The sequence below is a fragment of the Lepisosteus oculatus genome, chromosome 4 (assembly GCF_040954835.1).
Source record: "Lepisosteus oculatus isolate fLepOcu1 chromosome 4, fLepOcu1.hap2, whole genome shotgun sequence".
Lineage (NCBI taxonomy): Eukaryota > Metazoa > Chordata > Actinopteri > Semionotiformes > Lepisosteidae > Lepisosteus > Lepisosteus oculatus.
Window position 1 is genome coordinate 28,795,425 of NC_090699.1, and position 26,235 is coordinate 28,821,659.

The 26,235-nt window shown below is 43.2% G+C and overlaps 1 protein-coding gene across 5 annotated transcripts; it reads left to right on the forward strand.

Annotated features, from left to right (window-relative positions):
* Window positions 1-1,581: 1,581 nt before the first annotated feature.
* p4ha1a (prolyl 4-hydroxylase, alpha polypeptide I a) lies at window positions 1,582-25,056 on the forward strand. Of its 5 annotated transcripts, none has more exons than XM_015346730.2 (15): window positions 1,582-1,754; window positions 8,993-9,103; window positions 10,295-10,391; window positions 11,230-11,381; window positions 11,913-12,050; window positions 12,179-12,418; window positions 13,138-13,343; window positions 13,940-14,116; window positions 16,304-16,374; window positions 20,021-20,120; window positions 20,626-20,679; window positions 20,774-20,839; window positions 21,627-21,695; window positions 22,340-22,436; window positions 22,917-25,056. In XM_015346730.2, exons 2-15 carry the CDS (start codon window positions 9,016-9,018, stop codon window positions 22,985-22,987), a joined length of 1,626 nt encoding a protein of 541 aa, XP_015202216.1. In that variant the 5' UTR covers window positions 1,582-1,754; window positions 8,993-9,015; the 3' UTR covers window positions 22,988-25,056. The 5 variants fall into 5 exon arrangements, with proteins under 5 accessions (XP_015202216.1, XP_069045124.1, XP_069045122.1 ...); XM_069189023.1 differs by having other exon boundaries at window positions 11,913-12,048; window positions 12,165-12,418; XM_069189021.1 differs by lacking the exon at window positions 16,304-16,374 and adding an exon at window positions 15,034-15,104 and having other exon boundaries at window positions 1,583-1,754; window positions 11,913-12,048; window positions 12,165-12,418.
* The last annotated feature ends 1,179 nt before the right edge of the window (window positions 25,057-26,235 follow it).

Consider the following 26,235-nt stretch of genomic DNA (forward strand, 5'->3'; position numbering starts at 1 on the left):
GTTTCAGCTGTGAAGCCTTCTTCAGTTCCGGGAATAAGGCTCCACAGCCGAAACGTTGAGTTACCTTTCTTCTCTTTTCAGCATGGAATACACCTTTACTTGATCCTTTGCAGTATAGGTTGTGCAGTTTTGGATAGATCTGCAATATTTTTCAGCTCCCCAAGCTCAAAGCTCTAATGTCAGTTTTCCCAGCTCCTCTCTTTAGCCTGCATGTTTTCTAGATCTTCTTAACTTACAAACAACCCTTCATCGAGTGCTAAATTGATCTGATTATGGTTTAACTTGACTTCCGCCAAACCTTGCGCTGTTGGGAATTTAAAGGAGGGCTCTCCCACCCTGGTCCTGGAGAGCCCCCAGTTCATCGATTGGTGGCCTACAAATCTTTAGCTCTTTGGCTCTCCTGGACCAGAGCAGGAGACCCCTGTTGAAAAGAAACAGAGAACCCGCAGGATTCGAGACCAGAAAGCTCCAGATGTGTACCCTTGTTCTAAAGACTCGGTTAAGAGTTTTGATTTTTGTGGGATCAGTTAATTTACATGGCCCCTGCTCTAAGACTTCATGCAGTCTCCTCCTCCTTCCTGCTTTTTACCATTCCAAAACCTTTTCTTCCAATGCTTCCCTTCCTGCTTTTAACATCATGCCGAATAATCTTACGGGCGTTTTCTAAATAAACCCCTTCTAGGTTTTGAACTGGATATTCAAAGAGCCCATGCTAAAATTAACTTAATTGCAATGAGATTTATGTTCACTATTTATAGAATACATGACTGTGGTTTCTTCATCCACATCACGACTTCCTATTTTTTCTTTTGGATTTACAGTTTTTTTATTTTTAGTGTTGCATTTTTGCACAGTGTTAAGATGGTGAAATAAGTGTATGCGCTGAGATTAATAGACGAGCCTCGCATTTATTATAGGGTTGTCTGTTTTACATCAGGAAGGCAAGGGTGGAAACGGGGGCTAAATAATTAACGTGAGATCTGAAAGACAGGGAAATGCATAACTGTGTTTACTTAATCTTTAAAATATAGAAAAATAATCACATAATTATTTATTAGAACTTGCATTATTTAATAAAACTGGTCTAACCAGACACAAGTCAATGGCACAAAATAATATTAAAAAATAACATAATTTATCGTACAGCAGACTGCATGCATTTCAGCACTTGACGTTTTTAAAGGCGGAGGCTATTTAAGGGTGCTTTGGGGATTCTTTTATCCGTTTTCTTTTGGGTTTAATACAGCTGCATACCACTAGTTAGAATAAAATCTCTACAGTGTAAAGCTTATTCATTCACTTCATTGTGAAACACTAAGTTTCTTGCCACTGTTGTAGCTCTGCGTTACCAGTTCATTGCGTGCTCCGCGGCAGGCGAGCATGCTATGTCTTATTTGAAATACAACCACAACAGCCAAAACAGTACACAGAAAAGTACGAAAATTAAAAGAGTGAGTTGCCACGGCGTTGCAATTTTGGAAACGCATGCTCAATGTATCATCTATAAAGTTCTGATGGGACAGAGAATACCGCGTGTGTGCGCTCCTGCACGTAGCGGAGCTCCGCCTCCACTGAGCGCCAGGGGGCAACATGGAGCCCGAAGGAATGCAGCTGGAGACGGATATAAAAACCAGGAGACGGGGTGAGAAAAGGAAACCGTCGTAAACTGGCCTTAGAGGAGATATCGCCGGTAGAAGTAGAGCTTATACGCGGCTACTAACTTGGAGGCGACGTGAAGAAACAGGAATCCCAAGGTGAGAGCTTTCTTTATCCGTATTTCTATAGACCAAGCGTTTGTTCCTTGTTCATTTTTTTTGCCTTGAATTTTATTTCTGCGTGTACAACGAGTAGAGTCTAGAAATTTCTTAGCGCTCCACCAGCATGAGGTTTTGCATCCACAGCAAGTCGGATGCTCTGTGGTGAGATTTTCACTACTGTAGCCAAACGGTATTTGACTTCGTTCAGAGAAATCCGCTGTGCGTTGTAGCTGTCTTTGCACAAATATTGGTCAAACAAACCAGTGCAACAAATAACGTCTGTTTCCGGTTTTATTATTCTTTGATAATAGCACGTAGCCACCCTGTTTAGAGTTGGGGGGCTGCAGAGATTTACTGGCTCAAAATAAACGCTACGCATGAAAAAGTTTATCCGAGTGGGGCGGATTTCCAGAAACGTGGCAAATTCTTTTTTTTTTCCTCTATGGTCCCTAAATTTAATCTCCTTATACTGTATGTATATATGTCAAAGTGGACAATATCCGCCGCATTAAAATACGATTTGTACATCTTCTGGATTGTTCTCGTTATTTATACAACTAACACATGCTGTAAAATGTAGTCCAAGTATAGATTAAAAGACTCATATCGGGCAATCAGTAATTTGATAAATGATATAACATTTTTTTATGACTGATGCCACCACTAAAGCAAATGGATAAAAACGGGATCCCTATGAGTTTTTTTTTAACGCCAAATTTCACATTCACAGAGGTAAACGGCCCATACTACAGGGATATTTAGACCGGTGCACCTCTGTATGGATTACACTGAGTACAGTACACGTCTCTAAGAGCGCATCACGCTCAGTGCATGCTTTTAATTCAATCAAGACACGTGCAGTTTATTATTGATTTATGTGTATAGAAGGACAGCAGCCTTACTCTGTGAGGAATTCTTGGAGATATTTGGTCTTGAAGGATTTCCAGGATCTTCATTCAGTGTTTTTATGTATGGGATCCACTGCTAGTGTGTATAGGGTTTACTGGTTTAAACGGCACAATATGAGCAATCTGGATTCCATTAAATTATTAGTTTAAATTTAGGGCGGTAGTGTAGACTGCCCTTTTTTCGGAGTTCAAATTGCAGGTAATGAAGCTACGCTCATCACGGAGCAGTGGGGGAAGGGCGGAGACGTGGCAGTATCGCCCCCCTCCCTCCATCCCAATCTGTGGGAGTCTGAATGAATGGCTAACATATAGCGGAACTTCTTTTGGTCTTTAGCCTTTAAATATTTTTCTTTATTTAAGCAATAAGTACCCTAGTAGAAGAGTCCCTTGTATTATTTGAGGTTTAAATGCCATTTTGAGGATAAACTGAAGAAGATATCCAAATCAAATATACTCCTAAAAATACTTTAGAAAATAATAGTACAGTATTATCTGAATGTTACAAGAGAAAGGTGTGCATTCCATTGCAGTGTAGCAGTGAGGAATTTACTCTGCATGGGCTTGAGTGCCCCAATCCATAGGGAAATTGAGGACTCACCAGTATAAGGGAGGACAACATAAGAGAGAATGGGAGTTTCCATAAGCATTCCGCACTCCTAAACTCACTTTGTCTCCTGCTCCAGAGTGAACTGGAGGCCCGGCAGTGTTGAGTTTGTGGAGACTCCTTCAGACTCTGCTAGTGACACCGGCACTAAATCTTATTCTAGGTTCTTAAATTACTTTTGTGTGAAGGAATAGGACAATTAACACACAAGCCTTTAATGTCCTACATAGTATTTGTAAACTGCCTGTCTCTGCATTTTTAACTTCTACTTGCATTTTCTTTTACAGAAAGTGGAAGTACACCCAGTCGTTCTTATTTTTGCAGGGGATGTGTTCCTGAACTGTCCAGAGATAACAAAAATGTTTATACTGAGCAAAAGCTCTCCTATATATACACACACACTATGGGTATACCAGATACACTGTTAAAATACATTTTCCAGATAACAAATGGAATATGATGGAAAATAAATATGGTACTGCTTAGTTTTGCTATAAAATGAATATTATAGAAAAATGGACAAGTTGTGGAATTGAAGTTATCAAGGGCAGTAATCTTCAGGAACAATTTTTTTTGTGTTGTGGCATGGGTACAAGGAGTAAATGGGGCCAAATTGCGGCAAAGCACTGTGACCATACTGATGTGGAGTGAATGAAGAACTGGGAGTGAGATGGGAAACAAGGCGGAAAATGCACGTGTGGGGAATCCTGTCGAGCCTTGGACACGATCTGAGAAGCTTCGGGTCTCTAACAGTGTTCTAGCAGCTTTAATCTTGTACAGCGAAGTGCTGAGGAGGAGGAAGAGGTGCAAGGGTAACTATTTAAATGCCTTGAGTGTAAGCCAGGCACTGATTCATTGTCTGTGCATGTTCTTGTCCTGTGTATTCTCCACACATTGCGAACAGTTCACCTGACCTCTTCCTTGATTACTGTATTTAGCGATGCATTTCTACAGTACATCTCAAATGCATGACACTGTATGTGAAAAGTTCAAATCAAACATTGAACGTGTAAAGAACAAGCAAAAGGTCATTCCCCACTCAAAGTAGAGAGAAGAAATACTTGCTGAGCACCCTGTGTCATGACTTGCTAGTTGGAAGTGGCGCTGCTGCCTGTCTCTCTGCAGACCTGAATCGGGACTTCACATATATACTGCAAGTTATTTAAGAGGACCTGCTCTTAAGAGTATGTGGTAGATGTATGTTTGATGGCAGCCAAGGATTTGGATTGTGGTGCTCTGTTAGGCTAGGAGAACCAGCATTTGTACTGTGGTACCCTACTCATTTTATGCCAACTCTTAACAAGAGGATAAAGCTACTTCAGTATCTGTGCGACAGAGTCTGGAGTTCAGAAGGTGAGGTGTCCAACTCCCTTCTGTGCCGAGTCCAAACAGGGACTGAAACCTAACCCTCCCGGTTTCTGCACCAGATCCGTGCTACCTAGTCCCCCTTTACTCAAACCTTGCCACTCAGACATGGTTTTACAAACATCACTGCCGGGTGATTCCTTCCAGTCCATATGTGAGCTGGCTGAAGTGCAATACCATGAAATTTGACTTGAGCAATTCTGCTATGAAAGTATTCTGAACAGAGGGGAGAAGGTTTTTTTCCCAGTAGTGAATACATCTTATCTCCAGTGCACTGTGACTGCTGTCTGTTCTTTTTATACACTACAGACTATTTGATGGTGCCCTGCAGCTGTTGTAAATTTGTTTATTGCAGTAGCTCAGTTTTGATCTTCTCTGTTTATTCTGATCACAATATCTCCATTAGACTGGACCCTTATTACTGTATTGCAACTTTCTTCAACAGATTTGTTTCTACAGTGTATTGAGTTCCTGTTTGCATTTGCCTTCATCACTGCTGAATCATCAGGCTTCTGTTGGCCTTTACAGAAGCAAGATTGTTGAAGATTTTGTTTAGATTGTTTGTTTTTTTAACGCAACTTGGTTTTAGGTTCTGTGTGAGCTCAACATATCTGTTTATGAATTGCAGGATGTCCCTTGTCAAGTACGGTCAACTTATTTATTTGCAGATCTAATAGAATCAGCCACTGCCTAAGAAATCTGTGACCGCTGACGCGCTTAATGACCTCCTCTCCCTGTTTTCCTATAATTAGGTAGGAGATTGCCCCAGACTGGAATTCCACAGTGGCTGAGAGCACCGGCCTGAGGGGCACAGATCGCATTAGTTTCCTTGAGTGGAAGAGTTTCCATAGCATGAGCCATAAGTGTGATCTCTGATTTCATCCTGCTTTAATTTTTGTGTAAAGTTTTGATGGACCCTTCAATGTTTTCAGAGCCGGCACTGAGAATCTGTGTAACTTGATGACTTTGTGTTCTGGAAAGACAGTGTTTCATTGGGTGGTCCTTTATACACACCAGTTTGCACAGTATTGGCATGATGCTTTACTGGCTGACCCCAGGTTCTTCTTATGTACTGCAAGATAGCCGCACCGTGTCTTCAGGGTAATGTGGTTAGTAAGAGTTTCACACTTCTTCTGCAGAGCACAATGGCAGCACCCCCTCTCCCAGTGAAAGGGATACCAGAGCATAATGATGACTCTTTTCCTGCTTCTCTTTCTCTTTAGAGCACTGTTTGGATACAATGCTATGTAAAATAAGCAGCCACAATTGCAGCACAACCTTTTCATCTTTACCCACTACCTTTTTTTCTGAACCTATGAAGTACACATTAGTCAGGTATTGGACAAAGTGCAAGACCATGTTCATTGAGCTGCTGTTGTCATTGCATTGCCACGGACTGATGCTCGGGATTGCATCACATAGTACACATGTTCATTTGTGTTGTGGTGCTCATCGCTTTAAGCCTTTTTGTTGTGACTGGTATTGTGGCATGGAAGTAAGGATACTAGGGAGATGGGCTTTGCTAAATAGCGCAGTTGCATGGCTGGGGTAACCAGCTGTAGTTAAATATTTGATCTTCCTGGCATGCTGGTAAACAGTAACATTGCTGTGCAAAGATGACCTCATTGTGGAATAGCAGGTATTTTAATGAACAGTCACATGGGTTTATGGGTTTGGCTTGGAGGTGCCAGGTGTCTTCCTGGTTTTGATGAGTTTGCAGACCCTATGTGCAGACCCCCTTTGCCCATACGTTTATAGCATTAATAGTTGGTTTGCACATATACATTTATTACTGGCATTGTGCTTTTAACTCCTTTATTTTATCTAAATACTAGTACATGTTTTCCCCTTTCTTACGTGGCCCACGAGACTGATCTGTTCTGTTTATAGCCAGCTAGAATAACTGTAAGACGACTTCCATTGTACAATCATTAATGGGACTATCTACTACTATATATATATAGGAAAGGACTATATATATATGACTTTCTTCTTTTTTTTGCAGCATGGAATAAACCTATTACTTGTTCCTTTGCAGCCTACGCATGCTGACACAGCTACCCACCTGAACTACTATATACTGTATACTGTTGGAGAGGGAAATGGTTGCATGTTTTGAACCCTTCCTTCAGCACAGACTGTACACTGGATATAAACTAGGCCCTGCACCAATATCCTGGTGTAAATTAAGTCGGAATCAAAGCAAGTACGTTTATAGCAATATCTTTTTTTTTTCCCCCTTTGTTGTATTGGGCCAGAGGGACTTGCTCGGTGTAAGACAGCTTCAGAGTTTTGCCTGCAGTGTGTGCCACACAGACAGGGCAGGTATTTACTAGGTATGTGCCAGCAGGGAAATAAATAAACTGGGTGTTTAAAAAGTAAAACATTAATTTTTGTGCAGTGCCTTTGATGAAGGGGTTGCTCTCATCGGAGGCTTGTCTATTCAGGAGCTCACAGTAGTGATCGTGTGAGCTTGGGTGTGCCTGTGGGTGGGGTGTGTGGAGTTGGGCTAGTGGTTTGGAGTGCGTAAGAAGCCCTCCCTCCCTCTCTACAGGGGGTGAAATAATGTGTACTGGGTCAGTGAAACTCCAGCCTGCCATGTCCTGCCCAAACACACAAACGTCCTTCTTATGTTCCACCCAGCTGGCACAGCAACAGGGCAGACACAAGGATCGTGTTGGCACTGCAGGGAGAGGAAGTTCATGCCTTCTGGCTCTTCCACTTTGGAGACTGTACCATCCTGGCATAAGGAGGCTTTGCTAGCATAGAAGTCCTGGAATGCGGAATGTGTTTAATAGGAGAAAATTCCCACCCACTTAATTCTTCACTACAGGAAAATGGTTTTATTTATAGTGAGCCATCTAACCCTATGTGAAGACTGCATAAGACTTCAGAATCTTCCCAGCCCTCAGTAAAAAAAAAAGATCATTAGAATAAAATGTATACATTTCTTTTACTAAGAATGTATTTTTCTTTAAGAATCACAAAATATTAAAATCTTCATCAAGAAATTTTTATTCTAGAAAGATATTGAAATTCTTTAAGGTTTGGCCCCAGGAGATGGATATCTGATTGTGCCCTAAAGGCTAGTTTTGTTCAGCAGTCCTTTCACAAAGCACGTTGCTCGCTTACAAAGACAAATGTTCACTGGCTTCATTCTATTCTCTCAGAACAATACTTCAGAATCCAGTTCAGTTAAATTCACTCCACTGCTCATATGGCTGTAAAATCCTTTTATTATATGAGGTTTTGGAGTTTGATGCTTTGAAACTTTGCTGTAATCTGACCTGTTCTCCAAATTCTCCTGTTCCCCTGAAGGTGGGAAGAAAAACAAGTACAGCTGCTCTGTATGGCTGACCTGTTTTTTTCCCTTGTGTATACAGAGCATTACAGGACACCCAGACAGGGATGCAGGATGAGTTTTGTTCTGCACCTGTTCACATTGTCAGCACGCCTGTTGTCAAGTTTTGAGGGCCTGGCTCAGAGAGAGAGAGAGGTGCTAAGTAGGCTTGAGAAAAGCCCTACTTTAAAGTGAATAGCCTTGATGGCAGATGTTACAGGTGGCACAACACCATGTCACAGATTTGGCAACATCTAGATGCCTTGGAAGCCTTTGATACAAACTCCAGTGCGCCACTGCTGGTACAGAAGGGTTGTAGGAAAATTCTAAAACTCTTTCCTTTAGCTAGGTGGGTGGGTGCTTGTTTTACTATTCAAAGCTTTATAAATCTTTGGTTGCCCCCAAAAGCTCAGTTACGTCCTCGGTCTGTATCCTCATTGGCTCATTTTCCCAAATTACAAATACGTTTCCCGTGCAAGAAATGCTGTGGCAGTTAGCAAGGGTTACAAGCGTGTTGAATATTTCAGTGTTATGTTCCGTGTCATAAGACTAAGGGGAGGGGGCAGAGGGGGGAATCTGGGAAAGCAGTAAGATGCGTAGGAGGTTTTACAAGGAAGGAATGCGATAGGGTGTTGTTGTGCATACCCCACAGAACAAAAGTGAATAGTTTTTTTTTCCCCTCTTCTCCTTATTGAAAGTTATGTAGTGGACGGTTTAATCAAGGTGGGGAGTTAATTGTCTACGTGTTTGGTTAATGATTCTCTGCTTGGAATTTCAGCAGTGTCTGTTCCTAATTAGACCCCAAGGCTTGGCTAGTGTTCTAGTGTTCAGCAGTCCTGAAAATGAGCAGTGGACATTGCAGTTTGCAGTTTTGCGTGAAAGAAGGAACTCCAGTGTCTGAACTGCTGTGGGGATGATGCTGTCCTTCATATTCTACTGTTAAAGCACCGGCCCCCAGGCTGATGCAGGAGGTGACGGCTGCCTGTCCTGACCGGGGTTGTCTTCTCTCCCTGTACAGAGTGAAGAGCGCAGAGTGCAGGGATGGAGCTGCCGGGGGTCTGGATTGTGGTGCTGCTGGGAGGCCTGCTCCCCCAATCCCGCGGTCACAACGACTTTTTTACGTCCATCGGTGAGTCCTCCTTTCCAGTTTCTTCAGTGCTCTGTCCTCCATCTTCTTTCTTTTAACTTGCAGATGATCCATTGTATTTTGTCTGCTTTTCACCTATGTGCAGCTCATAGTAATTCCAAATAACCTAATGTTTCCTGTGCACGTCTCTGCAGTTTTACCCAAACTGCACTCTTGAGTCTCTAGAATCATCATTTTGAGAATCCAATGTAGTGCAATAAAATCTAGACCAGGGGGACTGACCAGGCTGATGCTATAAAATCAGGTAAAAAAAAAAATACAACTATAAAAAAAAAGTGCAGCAGGAATCTGAGGGGAGATTACCTGTCCCCGTTCACTTGCATGATACCAGGTCCTCTTGGTTTACCCACTGTACCGAGTGCCCAGTGGGTCTTTGTGCCAGACTCAGTCAGGCTAGCTGCAGCAGCTGCTGGTCTGGCTCTCTGCCTCTCTTCCTGTGACTGATGCCTTTCTTTCAACTGGGAAAGGATGCATTGGAGAGGGAGGGAGTCGAGGGGCTGGTTGGTGTTAAATGTCAGCTAGTCTTACAGAATAATTTGGCAGGTCAGCGTGTTGATGTACAGGCCCGATTTGGAAGTGTTTGCAGCCAGATGTCTTTTTTTTCTCTGGGTTTTAGTGTTGACTGCAGTTTTTATTTTTCAAATTTCTTATCCTTCAGTGGACTGTTTGATTGTGTTTTGCAAAAGATAATGTAAAGCTAGGACTGAAGTATTTTCTCTTGCCTGGATAATCTCCAGATGACATCTTAGAAATAAGAAATTTGGATTTGGGGGAGGGGGACGGAGTGCAGCAAATTCCGGTGTTTAAGCTGATTATGTAAAACTTTTTTGGGGTGTTTAATAAAGATTGGGTTGAGAATGAGATGCAATTAATGCAATTTTTGTTCATTTGTGCCTTATAAAGCAACATTCTCATGCATGCGTTCAGATCCCCAGTCTGCTACTAGAGACATGACTGCAGTTGATGAGTCTGCTGTAGTTCCTGGTTCTCAGTTTATAGTGCAGTTCTGTGCACTCTTTTTCTACCTGGATATGGTGAAGGGCAGTACTGTGCTCTGCTGTGTTGCTTCACCACGAGTATGTGTTCTTATTAGTGAGTATTCTTGCCACACTCTTCACAGGAGTGACTTTTCCCACTGTTCCTCTCTCTCTCTCTGTCCTGTGTGCTTTCCAGGCCAGATGACCGATCTGCTGTACACTGAGAAGGACCTGGTCACCTCTCTGAAGGACTACATTAGAGCAGAAGAGAGCAAGCTGGAACAGGTCAAACAGTGAGTGTGCAAGGACCAGGACTCTGCACCAATATTGCATTCCAAATCTTTTACAAAATTATTTATAAATTCCTAGAGTTGAAAATTCACAAAGATGTCTCTTTGGGTTCAAGTGTCAATTTTACTTTAGATCTTAGTCAACAAGCAATATGCTGCTCTTAAATGTGTAACCAACTTCATGGAACTTATTGTTTTCATTTCTGTCTTGCATTGTTTCAAGAGGTCTTACTGAGTGAGTAAAGACCTCCCCATTTCATTATACAGTAAAAGGAAAACAATTCTGAGTTTTCTATTACCTTAAAAGCAGAAAAATGCATATCACCTAATCTGACAGTCTCGGTCAGTCTGTTCAGAAGTATATTGGTGTGTATATATAGGCATATAGGCTGTCCCTGTTGGTTGCCCTGCTATTCGTTGTTGTATTTAGCTAGCTGCAAGTGAAATGGACACTCGGTCTTACGGTTCCTAATCCAACTCCATTCTATTAAATCTCATTTCGGCGGGAGCCTAGTGCTTTAAGACGTTTGGGCAAAGTTTACATTCTTATGGTCTCGAACTTCTCCATATTTACATTGTCCTTAGGGGAAAATTCTGTTTCACTATACATTGAGACTTTCTGTTTCCGTAACCCCTCCATACAATATAGTGGGGACCACTCGTGTCTGCCTTCGATGCAGATCCAGAAGAGAAGCGGAGTATGAGAAGGCTTCTCGAGAATACATTCACCATGTGTGAATAAAGAATATACTGTATAGTAATTAGAATAAAATTGCTCCAGCTGCATTGCAAGGAGAGTTGTTTAGGGCAGTGCCCTCAGCTCTGGCATGTCTGTCCACAGGTGGGCAGAGAAGTTGGACAAGCTTACTGCCATGGCGACGCAGGACCCCGAGGGGTTCCTGGGCCACCCTGTCAATGCCTTCAAACTGATGAAGAGGCTGAACACGGAGTGGGGCGAGTTGGAGAGCCTAGTGCTCAGGGACATGTCTGATGGTGAGAGGAACACTTTTTTTTTGTGCCTTCAGTTTTTCTCTTTCTCTCTTCCCTGTGTTCTTTCTTTATGTTGCCATATCCTTGTCTTTGGGCCTTATTCTCAACAGAATTCTGTTAGTTGCACCTCCTCACAACCTTTTCGGAAAGAAGCCTGTTCCTTTTCTTTTTCTGTGTTCCATGTTCCTAGTTCTCTGTCAGTCTTCTTTGCCTAGTCGTGTTTCTAAGGATCCTCTGGACCTTTCTGCACAGGAGTAATGGAGGAAATAAGTGAATGCTGGATCAGTTTAAATGAGTATTAAAGGGGGAGTTCATATCAAGGAAATTGTTGAGAGAATTAAGTACACAAGCTAATTTAAAAACATTTGAAACTAATGCTTCAGATAGACTTGTATTTTTTTTTATAGTGATTCACCCACAGTTTCTTTCGCACAAAGCTTTTTATTTTTAATACACACAATGGGGAGTTTCTCCTTCATCAGTTGAATGCAACCCGGAGTGTTTCACGGTCACTGACTGAACTGTTCCTATTAGGATTTATCTCCAACCTGACCATCCAGAGGCAGTATTTCCCTAATGATGAGGACCAGACGGGGGCAGCCAAGGCCCTGCTGAGACTGCAGGACACATACAATCTGGATACACAGACCCTGTCCACTGGGGACCTGCCTGGTAAGTTGGGAAGGGGGTCCCAGTGATGCTGTTTGTGAGTGCCAGTGTATCTGTGTTTGCTGAGCTCTCATTGTGGATGTGTGTTATAAATTTCTACCCTCGCTCTGTGTGTCTTGGTCCCCTTGTAGGTGTGACGTACAAGTCCACACTAACAGCAGATGACTGCTTTGAGCTTGGCAAGATTGTCTACTCTGATGCTGACTACTACCACACCGAGCTGTGGATGGCACAGGCCCTCAGACAGCTGGACCAGGGCGAGGAAGCCACCATTGACAAGGTCACTGTGCTGGACTATCTTAGCTATGCCATCTACCAGCAGGGCGAGCTGGAAAGGGCACTGGAGCTCACCAAGAGGCTGCTGAAACTGGGTGAGCAGACACTGATGGCAAGCAACAGCAGTGTAAAGAAATATTCCCTAAAAATCTTCCCTAGGCATTAATCTTTTAGGTTTTAGATTATTTATTTAGGGGTAGAGTTTATATCCTTTTAAGATGAGGATTTTTTTTTACAAATGTTAAAAGTTGAAGTTGGAGAGTTTATATTAGGGAGGTGTAGAAGTCAGATTTGAAAAGTCTGTGCTACAGAATTAACATTTTAAGTCTGTGAAGTAAATTTTAGTAGATATTCTTCCCCTCTTTTTATGGGGGCGGGGGGGAGACCAAATTGGCACCACAGTTCTTTTGCAAAGTTGCTTCCCCTTCATTCTTCCTGGCAATGAGCTTTGAAAATTCCTTTGCATTCGCAATTAGTTACTGGAAAATGTTAGCAGCTGATAGTTGTGATTCACATATTGAATCTCTGTGTCTTTAACCCTCTGCACCGAACATTTGATCACCCTCCTAAAACTTACGGCTATAGCATTCTATGATGATCCTTAAAGCTCTATAAAACACACGCACCATAATAGTGAAATATCTTTAAAACATCGATTATGGCTTCATTTTACATCTCCCCAAAGCCGTTTCTCGGAAGGCTTTGCTTTGTTATCCAAAACAAGGTTTGGGCCATAATTGAGCTTTCTGTTCTCGTGGGCTGGATGGGCTGTCACATTGCCTCATTGGTCACCTGGCCTGTGCTGTTTTTGTAGACCCACAGCATCAGCGTGCCAATGGAAATCTGAAGTACTTCGAGTACACGCTACTGAAGCAGAGGGAGACAGAGCAAGCAGATGAAGACTCCAAGCCACAGGATGCCAAAGAGAAAACAATCTCCAAGAATAAGGGACGCCCCAAAGATTACCTCCCCGAGAGGCAGAAATATGAGCAGCTGTGCCGAGGAGAGGGAATCAAGATGGTGAGGAGACATCCATGGATACCTGGGCACAGGCAGGGACATGGTCAAAGCTAACAGGGCTCCAAAACGGACACACGGGCCAGACGGAGACACAGTAGACATTCAAAAATACATGTGGCGACGCCGATCGACAAACCCAGAGCTGTTACAGCATCTTAAATTGTTTTAGGTGAATTTAAATTAATAATATTTCAGATTGCCAACAGCATACAGCCTGCCAGGATATGTAGTGTGAGTATACAGATGGTCCTTCACCAGTTTGAGTCAAACAGGGCTCCTTGGCAGTGCTTGAAGTTGCTTAGCAGAGCTGGCATCCACACAGGAATTTTGTCTCTCTATCTCTGTGTACTGTCATCCTAATTGCATTGGTGTTTGCCGGGATTGTTTACATTAAGTGGAATGTATAAATGAAGTGTTGAGAGGAAGCTTTTATTATTGCTGTGAGTCGTCCTCTCATGATCGAAGCAGTTCAGCTTCAGACCTGGGTGAAGTAGGAGCTCTGATGCTGCCTGCAGAGTGCTGACCGAAGCATCCCGAGAGCAGTGACAGTGTCTGGAGCCTAATCTCTCCCGTCCTCTCTGCTCTTTCTCCTGCAGACTCCTCGCAGGCGGAGTCGGTTGTTCTGTCGTTACTCTGATGGCAATGGCAACCCGCAGTACCTGCTGGGCCCCGTGAAGCAGGAGGATGAGTGGGACCGCCCACGCATCGTGCGCTACATTGACATCATCTCTGACCACGAGATTGAGAAGATCAAGGAACTGGCCAAGCCCAGGGTGAGCATTTCTCTGGAAGTGGTGTTGGGGGGGGGACTGGGTGGCAAGACGATTCTGTAGAGTAGATGAGCCTTCCCCATCCACAGTGGAGCACTACCGGTCCAGATCTGAGATCTAACCACCACCTGCTTGTTTAATCATTTTTATCTTGCTTTATCCTACATTTGAGACCGCTACTGCATAGGGAACTTTATTGTTTGTCATCGGTGTACCAGAGATGAGCTTGTTTTTTTTTTAATTTCCTCCAAAATATTTTGACTCCACCTCGCAGAATCTCACTTCACCCGAATACCATCTGTGCAACTTCTCTCCCTGAGAGAGCATGTTAACTGAGAGGGTACTCTGTGGGAGAATGCAGAACCAGAAAGCAGTGCTCTGTTTAATGGGTGTCCCTCTCTAGAACAACAGATAATCCTCAAGCAGTGACGCGAACTCGTGCACTCCTGAACTCTAGCTGAATAAGTGGTTTGAGTTACCACTCTCTCCAAATCTTTAGCTACTGAAAATGTTATGTGCTACAGCCTTGGACATTTTATGCAGGACTCCAGGTCCAGCCAGGAGGTAGTATCAGTGTTCTAAAGGGACAGTTCTGCAAATTAAAACCACTGTGGTGCAAATGTCTGCAAGGTCCTGTGTTTTGGAAACGTGGTGAGCTATTTGAACTTAAAGCAGTTTGACTCAAGAGCCAGAGTCAGGGTTCTGGATTTGACTGAACTTCAGGGCAGAAATGCAACACTCCCCCATCTCTCCGCTCTTCTGCGGAGGATGCTCCAGAAAAGAGCTATCTTACCAGCTCAGTGCGGCAGTGCTTGAGGGACAGCGAGTTAGCAGCGCAGCAGTGTGCCAGGGCTGTGAGGGACTGTGTGGGGTGATGTGAGTGCAGTAACCCCTGTCCTCTCGGCCGGTTGGCTTCACAGCTGCGCAGAGCTACCATCTCCAACCCCATCACTGGCGTGCTGGAGACTGCCCACTACAGGATCAGCAAGAGGTAAGGCACACTGGGAGCAGTTTCTGTCCTGAAGTGGGGACTAAGCAGCTCTCCACCCTGCAATCTGCTCCTCCATGCCCTGCCCCTGCACTGCGCCCATACCTGCCCTGCACGCTCGGGGTACTGTGCTTCTTGGCAAGAACAGCAGCAAGCCAACACTGGGTCCACTGGAAATGTGATCTGAGATTTGTCCCCCTGCCTTAGCTTATTCTCTCTTGGTTCTGAATTGGAAGCTGAAGTGAAAGGATAAACATTGTTGTGCAGTCAGAAGCTGCTGGATTATTTCAGATTGTCAACTAATTTGGCTTATTTAATCTTTTAGTATTGTTTATACAAGATCGTTTGCCTTTATTTTTTAAATTATGAAATGAAGTGAACTTAACAAAGTTTGGTTTCACAGGATAGACGTGGGGGTATGTAAATTACTTTCATTGTGGCTGAACCCCCCAGTATGGCAATTATCTATAAATAGAAACATTTTTTTAAAACATGGTCTTTAATCCTCCACCCTATCTGAGCTCAGCTCTTTAGCCTGTCCAGTTTGGAGATTCATTGTCTGTAAATCAGTTTAGTCTGGTGTGGCTCAACTTTGCACCTTCGGCTCATTGACTGTTTTGACAAATCTCAAAACTGTCCATATTTACTTTTATGCAATATTACGATGTTCTAACGTATGCTGGCTCCTCTCTTGTCCCAGCCCAGGGGGCTGGCAGCTCTGCAGACAGGGGTTAAAACCCAGCAGACAAGCGGATGCCTAGCAGGGTGGGATTAACAAAGAGAAACCTGGTGTTGGGGTTGAGTGTGTAGTTACTCTTCTGAGCTGATGTTGGAACCAGTCTGTAAGTGCCGTTCTGCTGTTCTTGCAATGGAGTAGTGGCTCTGCTTTAGATTTTAACTTGTCAAGGGGGGAAAAAGTAAAGGACAATTTGTGTTTTACTTTTTTAGCATTGTTATTAATTAACATTATTCCTAGTGCACATTACAGGATCTTCTAGTCCATTACGTTGCTGGGTTTTGACACAACCAGCTCAATTATACAATTAATGGACTGGGGGGTCTGCTGTTTGGCTGCCCATGTGGCACCAGCTGGGGATCTTTGTGGCCAGTCATCCACTCTGGGTGTTGCTAGCCAGTGGACTGGTTTAAACGGCCCTCTCTCCTCCTCTCTCTCTCTGTCTTCTCTGTGCTCCTGGGACTAGCTAAGGCGCGCCACAGTGCATGACCCCCAAACTGGGAAACTTACCACGGCCCATTACAGAGTCTCCAAGAGGTAAGGGGTCGAAGGTCACAGGCTCAGATCCATGCGGCATCAGTACTACCTATGATCCTGGACTCTGCTCCCTCTCTGTTGCCCCTGGTCTCCAACAGAGCTGCATGTGGCCTCAATCCCCTGCCATCCAGCTTTCTTTGGACTACTCCCAAATTTCCCTTGGCCTAATTTTTCAGCTGGGTCATCCAAACTCATTTCAGTCCCCAGGCCTTTCTGTTAACATACAGCTCCTAGTGGACCTATAGCCCCTTGGTGCAGTATTTACTCTCGACAGTTATTAGGAATTCTTGCTATTGGTAATGACTGGTGGGTGTATTTGCATGTTTCAGAGAAACAGTATAATGTTCTCCTCTTTTGTTTTTATGTGATTAACAGGGAGCTATAAAACTTCTGGAAATTGCATTATCTAGCTAGTTGTATTGCAAACAGTGTGCAGTGGAGGTTAGTCAAATTGCAGGTCCGTTTCAGTTATTGTCAGCAACAGGTTATCCTTTAGCTAATCCAGTATGGGGCCTCGCATAGTTAAGAGAGTGGGTGGAACGGTTTGACACTTGGATGGGTGTGTGTAATTATTTACACAGGAATGTAAATAAGACTGTTGTTCAGACTGCAGGCTTTTATACAAAGTGTACTGGTAAAATGATATGGGGGATGACTAGTGACTCGGATACCTGAATGGCAGAGACAAGACTAAAATTTCCACCCATTTCCTTCTTACCCATGACATAATTGGCTATGAAAAGATGTTATCTTGCAGTGCATTATGGTACCTCTAGTGTTTGTCCTTGTGCAGGTAGAGGTGTCCAGTGCACTGAAAGAACAGGGGGCTAACACTTACAGGGATTCTGGAGCTGTATGGTCACTGTTAAGACGTAAGTGGGAGAAATGAGCTGCTTCTGCATCTGAAAGGAATCCCAGCACCTCTTTATAGAAATGCATGTGAAAGTAAATTACTCCATGACCCTAAATTTCCCAACTTTAAAATCGGCAACCTCTCTCTTTCAAACTCGGGACATTTCTGTGACCGATCAGCTTTCCCAGTCTGTCTCCTGGGTGCCCAGTGACGATAACCAAGTGTTCAATCTCTTCCCAAGCCTGACTCTCAGGGAACAGCGCTCTGCTCAGTTGTTCTCACTGCTGTGTGGTCTGATTACCAGCTTCATAAACGCTTGCCTTCTGTCATTGAACTTCTTTGACTGGTCTTCTCTAATGCAGCCTGATGAATTAGGACCCTAGATAGTACAATAGTGAATCAAAAGCCCTTTTACTCCGTATCGGTGCCAAAACGTAATGGTCAGGTGCCAGATTCGGTACACTCCAATGCTGATTTGTCATGGCTACCTCCTTAATGCTCCAATTATTCTGGTGCACCCCACAGCCTGCACTAGAATGGGTTATAGAGTCTGTGTTTGTCCTGACCCTGGCCTAAGAAATGCAGAGTTTAAAGTTCCCCTGTATTGTAATTACTTGGTCTGGGAAGACCGCTTTAATGATGGATTCAGTTTAAACAGTTGGGATTTTGTTTTTTAGACGAGGTCTATAGAGAGCCAGCAGCGACCCGCTCTGCCTCCTTTGAGACACAGGGGTTAAAAATAGATACTGTCAGTCCTCGCAACGCCACAGTGCCGCCCTGTGGCTTTACCCACACTGCTCATTACTGCAGATGGTCGGCTTCCATGCAGGCTGGAATGAGAGCCTGTCTGAGTCTGTAAATCAGTGTTTGAGTAGGGGGAGTGAGGTGGCTCTTGTTGCTGTCTGTGTGCGCTTGTGTCTGTTCCTGGGTGTGGGTGGATAATTCACCAGCTGTCCTCCGATTTTTGTTTTCACTGGATGGAAGTTTGGTATCTGAGCCACTTTTTCTTTTTTGGGGGAAAAAATGACTCCCACTTGTTCACATCTGTTTTAATCACTGCATTTTGGTACTGGAGTTCAATATTCCTATGTGCCTTCGTATGTACCATGCACAGGCCTTATCTTACACTTGCCCTGGCTCTTCCCTGCTGCTTAGCCACACGTATAAGTGGGGATCGGTACACTGTCTGAGCTGGAATGGTCACTGGCCCTAGTGTAAGTGTGGGTGTGCCTGTGATGAACTGATATTCCCTTCCTGGGTGTATCCTGCCTTGTGTGTGTTGGTTGCTGGAATAGGCTCTGGCTCCCCCCGTCTTGGATAAAATGGATGGATGTAAGGCCAGTGTAGAGGCCTTATTGTGTTGTGGTTCCATAATGATTCACTATTCAGAATTCTTAAAACAGGCAATTGGAGATTCTCAAAGTCCTAGCCTTTTTATTGTTTAATAAAATTTTAGCTTGCAAAACCTTGTAATTATGTCTGTATTTTTCAAGACGCTGAGTGAAAGTTCCAGATGTTTTGGACATCTTGGACAGCAAAGTGCTCTGTATCCTCCAAAGTCCAGCAGTTACAGAAAGCACCAGAGGATGAGCTTTTTCTCAGGCATTCTTCTGTGTTTTAATTGCCGCCCATGCCCCACAGCAGCATTTTTACTAAGGCACTTAACTGCGAGTCTGTTTCATGAGGAGATATGATTGCTGAGGCTCGTGAACAGTGGCTCATTTCCTTGGTCGTGGATTTAGAAGTGCTTGAAATGAGGCACTCTCTGGGGTCAACTATTTATCGGTAGTTATCATCGGTTATAGTTTTCATTAACCTACAGACTATACCGATCTTGCAATAGAATGAAACCCAGAAAGCTCAGTAGCTCTCCAGAACTAGGGTTGAAGATCCCTGCACTTGGAATGTCTCATGTCTGAATCCAAGTAGGACAGGCCTAAGTAGGACCGCTTGTATCCACTGGGACTCCCTCCTACTTGGAGATTCTGTTGGCCACCCATTGGACTGCCTCTTTTCCTAATGCATGCTGCACTTGTCCCTTTTAATGTCTTCGATTGCATCCCATCAAAATGCCTCTGTTGGGGAGCAGTTGTTTTGTTTTTTTATTCTAACATGCTTCAGTATCTCTCCTCTTTCTTCTGATGGAATGTGAAAATGTCTTCATTTAACATTGTCAAAGAGAGGATTAAGAAAGTGGGAGTTTATCCATCTCACCCTGAGAAGACGAGATCCCCTCAGATAACATTAAGATCATCTGTTTTACTGTTACATAACATGATGCCTGCGGGTGTGGGGATGATTGTTCATGTATGTAAAGACTTGAAGTCTTTTAAGAACCTCAGCATTATACAGCATTAAATTGCATCTGAAAATAAAAAAAAAACTTAATTTAAGCAATATGTGCCATCTAAGTCCAAAAGGGGCTATCCCATTTGGCATTTGCTGCTGTGGAGATTAAACAAAATGAGGTTTTGGTCTTTTCCCAGTTTAAACAGGTGATAAGAAAGATGGCAGTTAATCTTCAGTGTAGGGAATCCTAAAGGAGCTGAGGGTTCACCACATCCAACCTCTCTACTGCCATGTGTTGGCAGTCAGACCCAGCCGAAGAGAATAAACCTGCACAGACTGCATAGCCACTGTGGGCAGTGTTGCAGTAAAGCACTTGCACAGAGGGGGTTTTGTTCTACCTGTGGTGTCCTCTCTCTCTCTCTCTCCACCTCTTTCACATTCACTGCACTGACTGTTTTTACCCTCTGTTTCTGGTTTCCATTTGTCTGTCTCTCTCTCTATCAGTGCCTGGTTGACAGCCTACGAGCACCCACTGATAGAACGAGTTAATCAGCGCATCCAAGACCTTACGGGACTGGACGTCTCCACTGCTGAAGAGCTACAGGTATAGGGGTGTAGGGAGCATTCTGGAGGAGGGGGAAAGAGGAAAGGACCAGAAACAGTGTAGGGCAGCAAAGTGAAGATTACCACCATTCCACAAAAATGGTATAGAAACTTGAAAGAAGTAAAAGAAAAGCAACAAGAAAGATTTCTCATTAGAAAAAATAATCAAGGCTAACGGAAAAATAAACAAATAAACATGTATACAAAGCCTTCCTAGCTATGTACCAAGGTCCTGACTCGGGGGTTTCTTCAAGAAGCATTTGAAAGGTTACAAATGGGAAGAGGCCTCCAGACATCTAGAATTGATTTCTCTTCAGAATTCTAGAATCACTTTCCTGCTGCAAAACCATTTAAGCTAAACAGGCCTAGTGGCATCCTCTCATTTGCAAACCTTCTTACATTTGAGCATGTGCGCACCATTGATCTTTGCACTTAATGTGCTTTACTGCATGATTGGTGTTATTGTGCAGTGTCCTGCAGCTCCAACTCTCTTGGTCTTCCCGCAGGTGGCAAATTATGGTGTTGGAGGGCAGTACGAGCCGCACTTCGATTTTGGGCGGGTAAGTGGGTGATTAGGTGACTGAATGCCAGACATGAAACGAGTGCATGTTTCAGTTGTTAGTGACTCTTGGACTCTGTCCTGCCTCTCTGCAGAAAGATGAGCCGGATGCTTTCAAGGAGCTGGGCACAGGAAACCGCATCGCCACCTGGCTCTTCTATGTGAGTAGCAGGAGTTTCCCTGCTGTATTGTGGACGTCTTTTTGAGCCTTTGGTCTTTCGTGGTCTTTTTTTTAACCGTCCACTCAGTCTTTCTGAATTCTTTCCATATGTCTTCAGGGATGGAAATAACTTCTTCAGTTGTATACAACTTCTACAGCTTGGAATTCAATGTGTATATTTAAAACGTCAGATTTGTTTACCAGCTTTAGAAGCCAATTGAACATTTTAACAATTTGTATTTGATGGTTAAATTTCTAATGAGAATTGCCACTTTTCAGTTCAGAATAGATTAATTAATCCATGGAAAACAAATGCACTTATTTGGAGCGATATACTACTCTATTTTTTTTTAATGAAACTCGTGTTCAAATAAAATTGTTCAGATTAGCATGTAATTCGTCTGCCTGTTAGCACTTCTTTGTTACAGCTGTGATTATCAAGTACAAGTATCCATTTTTTTACAGAGTAGTAATAAACAGTTTGATAAAATTACAGAATTGTAAAAAAAAAGGTTTTTCTCTTTAAATTTTAGAGTAATTGAATCGCATAAGTTCTGTAGCCCAGCCATATTTCAGAAAAATGTACCCTTGTAGCGAACCACACATGAACACGCTTTGCAGTTAAATTTTGAATCGTGATTTGTCTGTTGCCATCCTTGCATCTTTCTCTCTAGCTTTCTTTGTGCTTTCTCTTTCTTGCCTGTGTCTCTATAAGGATCATTAGCAGGTTGTCCTAGCTTCTTTGCCCTTTTCTCCAGCTGCCTCTCATCTTCTCTTCACTGTTGTAGATGAGTGATGTGGCAGCAGGGGGAGCTACAGTCTTCCCAGAGGTGGGAGCTGCAGTTTGGCCAAAGAAGGTATGGTGGTTCACTCTAGGCTTCAGTGTAGACCAGAACCAGGCTGCAGCAGACTGTGATGTGTATATGTAGTATTATTTTGTTTGGAGGGAAATCAGGCTTCTAGTTAACCCTAAATTAGAGTTTTTCCATCCTATTTCTCTAGGACCACAATTCAAGGGGTACTCTTTTGAAATGATCCACTGTTTAGACCTGTAAAGGAGGATTAAATAGGCCTAATAGTGCACCTCTACCCTAAGTCATTGGTTCATTGTTTTTGCTGCAGTTTTTTATCGCAAGTCAGGCATAGTTACGTAGATAGATTATTATTGCCCACCATTAAGGAATTGGGGAAATTAAAACTCTTTGGTTCTTTGGGAAGGACTTCGTTTAAGGAGAATTTACATGTATGCTGTTTGATTTGTCTCCATAATTTCCTTGCCAGGAAAGAGTTCAAGGTTATGCCAAGGAGCCTTTAGGGGCACTTTTTGATCATACTCATCATACTGATCATATTTATAACATCCAAGACCAGACGTGGTCAACACTATTTGAGAGTACAGCTTTGTCCATTTGTTTGTGTTATGTCTTAGAGCATCATTTAGTGAGTGTGGTGCATCTTGGTACATATATTGTTTCTCAGTGGTTGTGCCTGGTGTTTCTAGGGCACAGCAGTGTTCTGGTATAACCTGTTTGCAAGTGGGGAGGGAGACTACAGCACACGGCATGCAGCCTGTCCTGTCCTGGTGGGGAACAAGTGGGGTGAGTCGGGCATTACAACTATTGTACACACACACACACTATATTTGCAAGTTATGCACTGATTGTAGCTAGTAGAAGGCAAGTGTTGCTTTCAGCAGTACAAGGGGATAATCTCACAGATGACTTCAATTGCATTAATTTTTAGGACTGTTTTTTGAGAGGCAAAGTGCAGAAATGTATTGCATACTGAGACTTCTTTTTACATTAATTTGTAAAGATCTTTCCATAGAAATGTTTGGTTGCTGCTTGCATATGTGATGTGCAGATACATACAGTATGTAAATGTGTAGGCTGTAGAACTTTTTTTGCATACAGAGTTGAGGATATAAGTAGCAGTCAGGTAGCTGAGGCCCATCCTATGAGCTTGTTTCGTAGCCGGATGACATTTTAGATTTAGATACTGAACTGACAAATGAGTGAGTTGGGCCAACTGGCCTTGCCTTCTAATGAAGTGACATGTGCATCTCTCCTCCTCCACAGTGTCCAATAAATGGATCCATGAGCGCGGGCAGGAGTTCCGGCGACCTTGTGGCCTACAGGAGACGGACTGATAAAGGGGGACGAACCCCCATCTTCCTAAGCTCCCTAGTTGTCCCATCAGCTCCCAGAAACGTCCCAACAAACACTAACCTATCTCCCTACCTCCTTCCACCAAAGCCACCCTGATACACCTCTCCACCTCTCCTTCCTCTGGTTTTGGGTTTGTGGGTTAATGGGACAGAAAGCGCTGAGGTCCAAGGACAGACCTCTCCACAGAAGAGACAATGAAACGGTTGTATTGGGGAGTACAAAGCCTCTGTGCCCTTTCCTTCTCTCCCTTTTCCTCTTTTCCTGCTGTGGACATGTGCCATACCAACTCCGTCCCCTACCCATCCGATTGTGCGACTGCAGCTCTCTACCCCTCTGTTTTCAGTGTCGCTGCAGGATAGTTAGGTGGATCTCCTCACATGGCTCCTGTCGTCTCTTGCTCCATAACCATCCCTTAGGTGTAAGAAACCTGATATTCATATTAGAACATTGATGCTTTGGCAAGTCCTTCTATGTAGAAAGGTGCAGGTGATGCAACTGAAACTGCAAATATGCAGCTGTGCTCGGGCTGTTGAACATCACGCAGGACCTGACATAAACACAGGTAACCCAGGCACAGAAGAATCATCTGAAAACTGGACAGTCAATTCCACTTTGATTCATGACAGTTTGTTTTATTATGGCAGTGCTTTGAGTTAATTTATGAATTCATATTTTTAATATTCTTATGGTTCGTCAGTGGTTTGGATCATTTCTCAAGGATTTTTATTACATTGATTTTAGCAGAGTAATCTGTGAACTTTTGTGTAAATAAAATTATATTTAGGATTCCTCCACTTACAAGTTGAGGCACTTTTCAGAATGAGCCATTTTCTCAAACACTCACCTTCTTCACTTGAATATTAAAATGGTCCCCCTGCCCTTGGAAAGAGCTCACTTCATAAAGAGTTCCAGGGCTGATCAAATGTTTTTACAGGCTAGCACTTTTTCATATTGAAGTTAGTCTTGTTTAGTGTTCCTTAAAACGTAGGGGCCTTAAAAAGATTAACATTGCAAGCTGTTTCCACTGGGCCAGTACTGGTTTTTATAGCGCACAGGGAGAAGAGAGAAACTGCTTGTCCACCATCGCCATGGTACACTGATGGACACTGTTACCGAGTGACACTAACCATCTGAAAAAATGACCCTGCTTAATTGACTGCCACACTGATTGAAGGACTGGTTGTACTTGGAGGTTGATTCCCCTAAGACAGACACTCCAGAGAACAAATAACTGCAATAGTAAAAACCTGCTTTGTTCTAAAGTCATAAACCAAGAGTCCTGGAGTCACAGCTCTGCAGGATTTGTAAAAAGCCAAGTCTTCTTAAAAAAAAAAGACACCTTTAAGCTAAAATAGAACCGGCTCATTAGGAACATGTGTGGAATAACCCCCCAGAAGCCACCAGGCCTTCAAGGACAGCAGCACTGGGTTTTAGATGTGTCCTGGATAGACCCTGTATCTTCAGGGTTATTACCCTGCTGAACTGGAGCTACCTTGACTGACCTGTCATGCTTTCCCACAGCTGGAATCAAGGACCAGCATTGAGAGCCAGTGTAGAAAAATATTCATAGCCGTTTTCACTATTGCAAAAGGACATCTTTGCCAATTTGAATCAAAAGCCTACTGCCAAGTGAAAATTACAAACCTATTATGAGACATGCAACTGTGGGTCAAGGCATGAGTCCTCTGCCAACCAGAGAGCTGCTGACAAGCAGTCGGTTTGGACAGGGGATGGATAAAAGTTTTTGTTTCCCTTTCTCTGGGATGAATGGTATGGAGAGCGATTTTACACTTTGCACTGGTATGTAATGCTTTAAAATGACCAGGAAGATCCCAGAGAACTCTTTGCTATGAAAGAACCCCTTTGAGTTACTCCCCCGAGCCCTCCTTTCCTCTTGTTTTCCTGGGATGTCTGTGGGAGATAGATGCTATTTAAGTCTATGAAATGCGATCCTTTTGTATGTATTAAGAAATGTGTGGGGATATTTTTTGGATGTGTGAAATGAGTGTTTTCTACAAAAATAAAAAGTCTTATGTTGATTAAAAAAAAATTGTTTTTTTTTCCTTCCCTAGTTAGCTTACATAGCAGGAAAACATGATGAAAACAGTCCCTCAGTTATTTTTTTTTATAGTAATGTACAGTAAATCTGGAATTTTGAAGATTACAATGCATCGGGTTCTTGCTTGGTCATTTAGTCTGTATTGATAACTTGCTTGTAGATGGGAAGGTGGAGTTTTCTAGTACTGGTGCCAAATCTACTTTCAACATGTTTCTTTCTATATTCTTGTGTTCAGCTTGGTTTGAAGGTTAAAATTAAGTTTGAAATAATGCAACACCCGTTATATTTAAGTTGAGCTTGTATTCATCACTTAGTTAAGAGGATTCAAATTCTGCAAACTTGTAGATTTTTAGACAGGTTGCATAGATTTGTCATTTTTCCTTTATTAAAGGACAAAATGTTTAGAGGATTAGCTTACTAGTAGAGGGCCTGCATTTTAGGTAAACATGACATTTCATTTGCAATATAATTCATTAATACCAGGGTTTTCTAAGCTTGAAAGAATAGGTGCATTTTCATAATTGATTTTGCTTGTGAGGAGAACAGCCAAGGAACATGCTTCATAGTGACAGAGAGGCCAGGCTCAAAACTTAAGTCCCAGATATTGTGGTTGTCCTTCACTGCTCTGAAAATTGGGAGTGTGGTGAAATAACTGCGAGCACAAACCAAGTATTGCATACCCCCTCTCCTAACCAAGCTGCAGCTGAGCAGTATAGGTTTTTGTTATCCATTGGAGAAAGGGAGGAGTTGAAGACTAGCACGCATTATGTGGCAGGATGTTCTTGTCTTGCTCTACTGTGTGAACACTCCTCTGAAAAGGCAGCTCAGTAGGTTCAGCTGTCAGTCGTGTGTTGGAATCGTCAGCTGGGTGGCCAGTTTTTGGTTAGTGTTGTTTTGGGCTCGGGTGGTTGTGCTGTGCATTCTATAGGCTGGTTTCTGACTGTGTAAGCTTGAGGTAGCCAACCAAACGACAGGGCTTGTCTGAAGTGACCCGAGCTGTGCAGTGCGAGGTAACTGCAGGGCATTGGCCGGAGGCTCACTAACCCTCCCACAGAGGCACAGCACACAGCGTGCTGCTCTGGCCAGCTGTTCTGAGTACAGTCTGGTGCTGTCTGGTAAAGGTTTCTGTCCTTCTCACAAATTGTCATCATTCTTCATTATGGTTGTATT

Coding starts and splice junctions, on each gene's coding strand:
- p4ha1a (XM_069189023.1), top strand. CDS start 9,016: ATGGAGCTGCCGGGGGTCTGGATTGTGGTGCTGCTGGGAGGCCTGCTC. Junction 10,392..11,229: donor AAGCTGGAACAGGTCAAACA/GTGAGTGTGCAA, acceptor GTCTGTCCACAG/GTGGGCAGAGAAGTTGGACA. Junction 16,375..20,020: donor CATTACAGAGTCTCCAAGAG/GTAAGGGGTCGA, acceptor TCTCTCTATCAG/TGCCTGGTTGACAGCCTACG.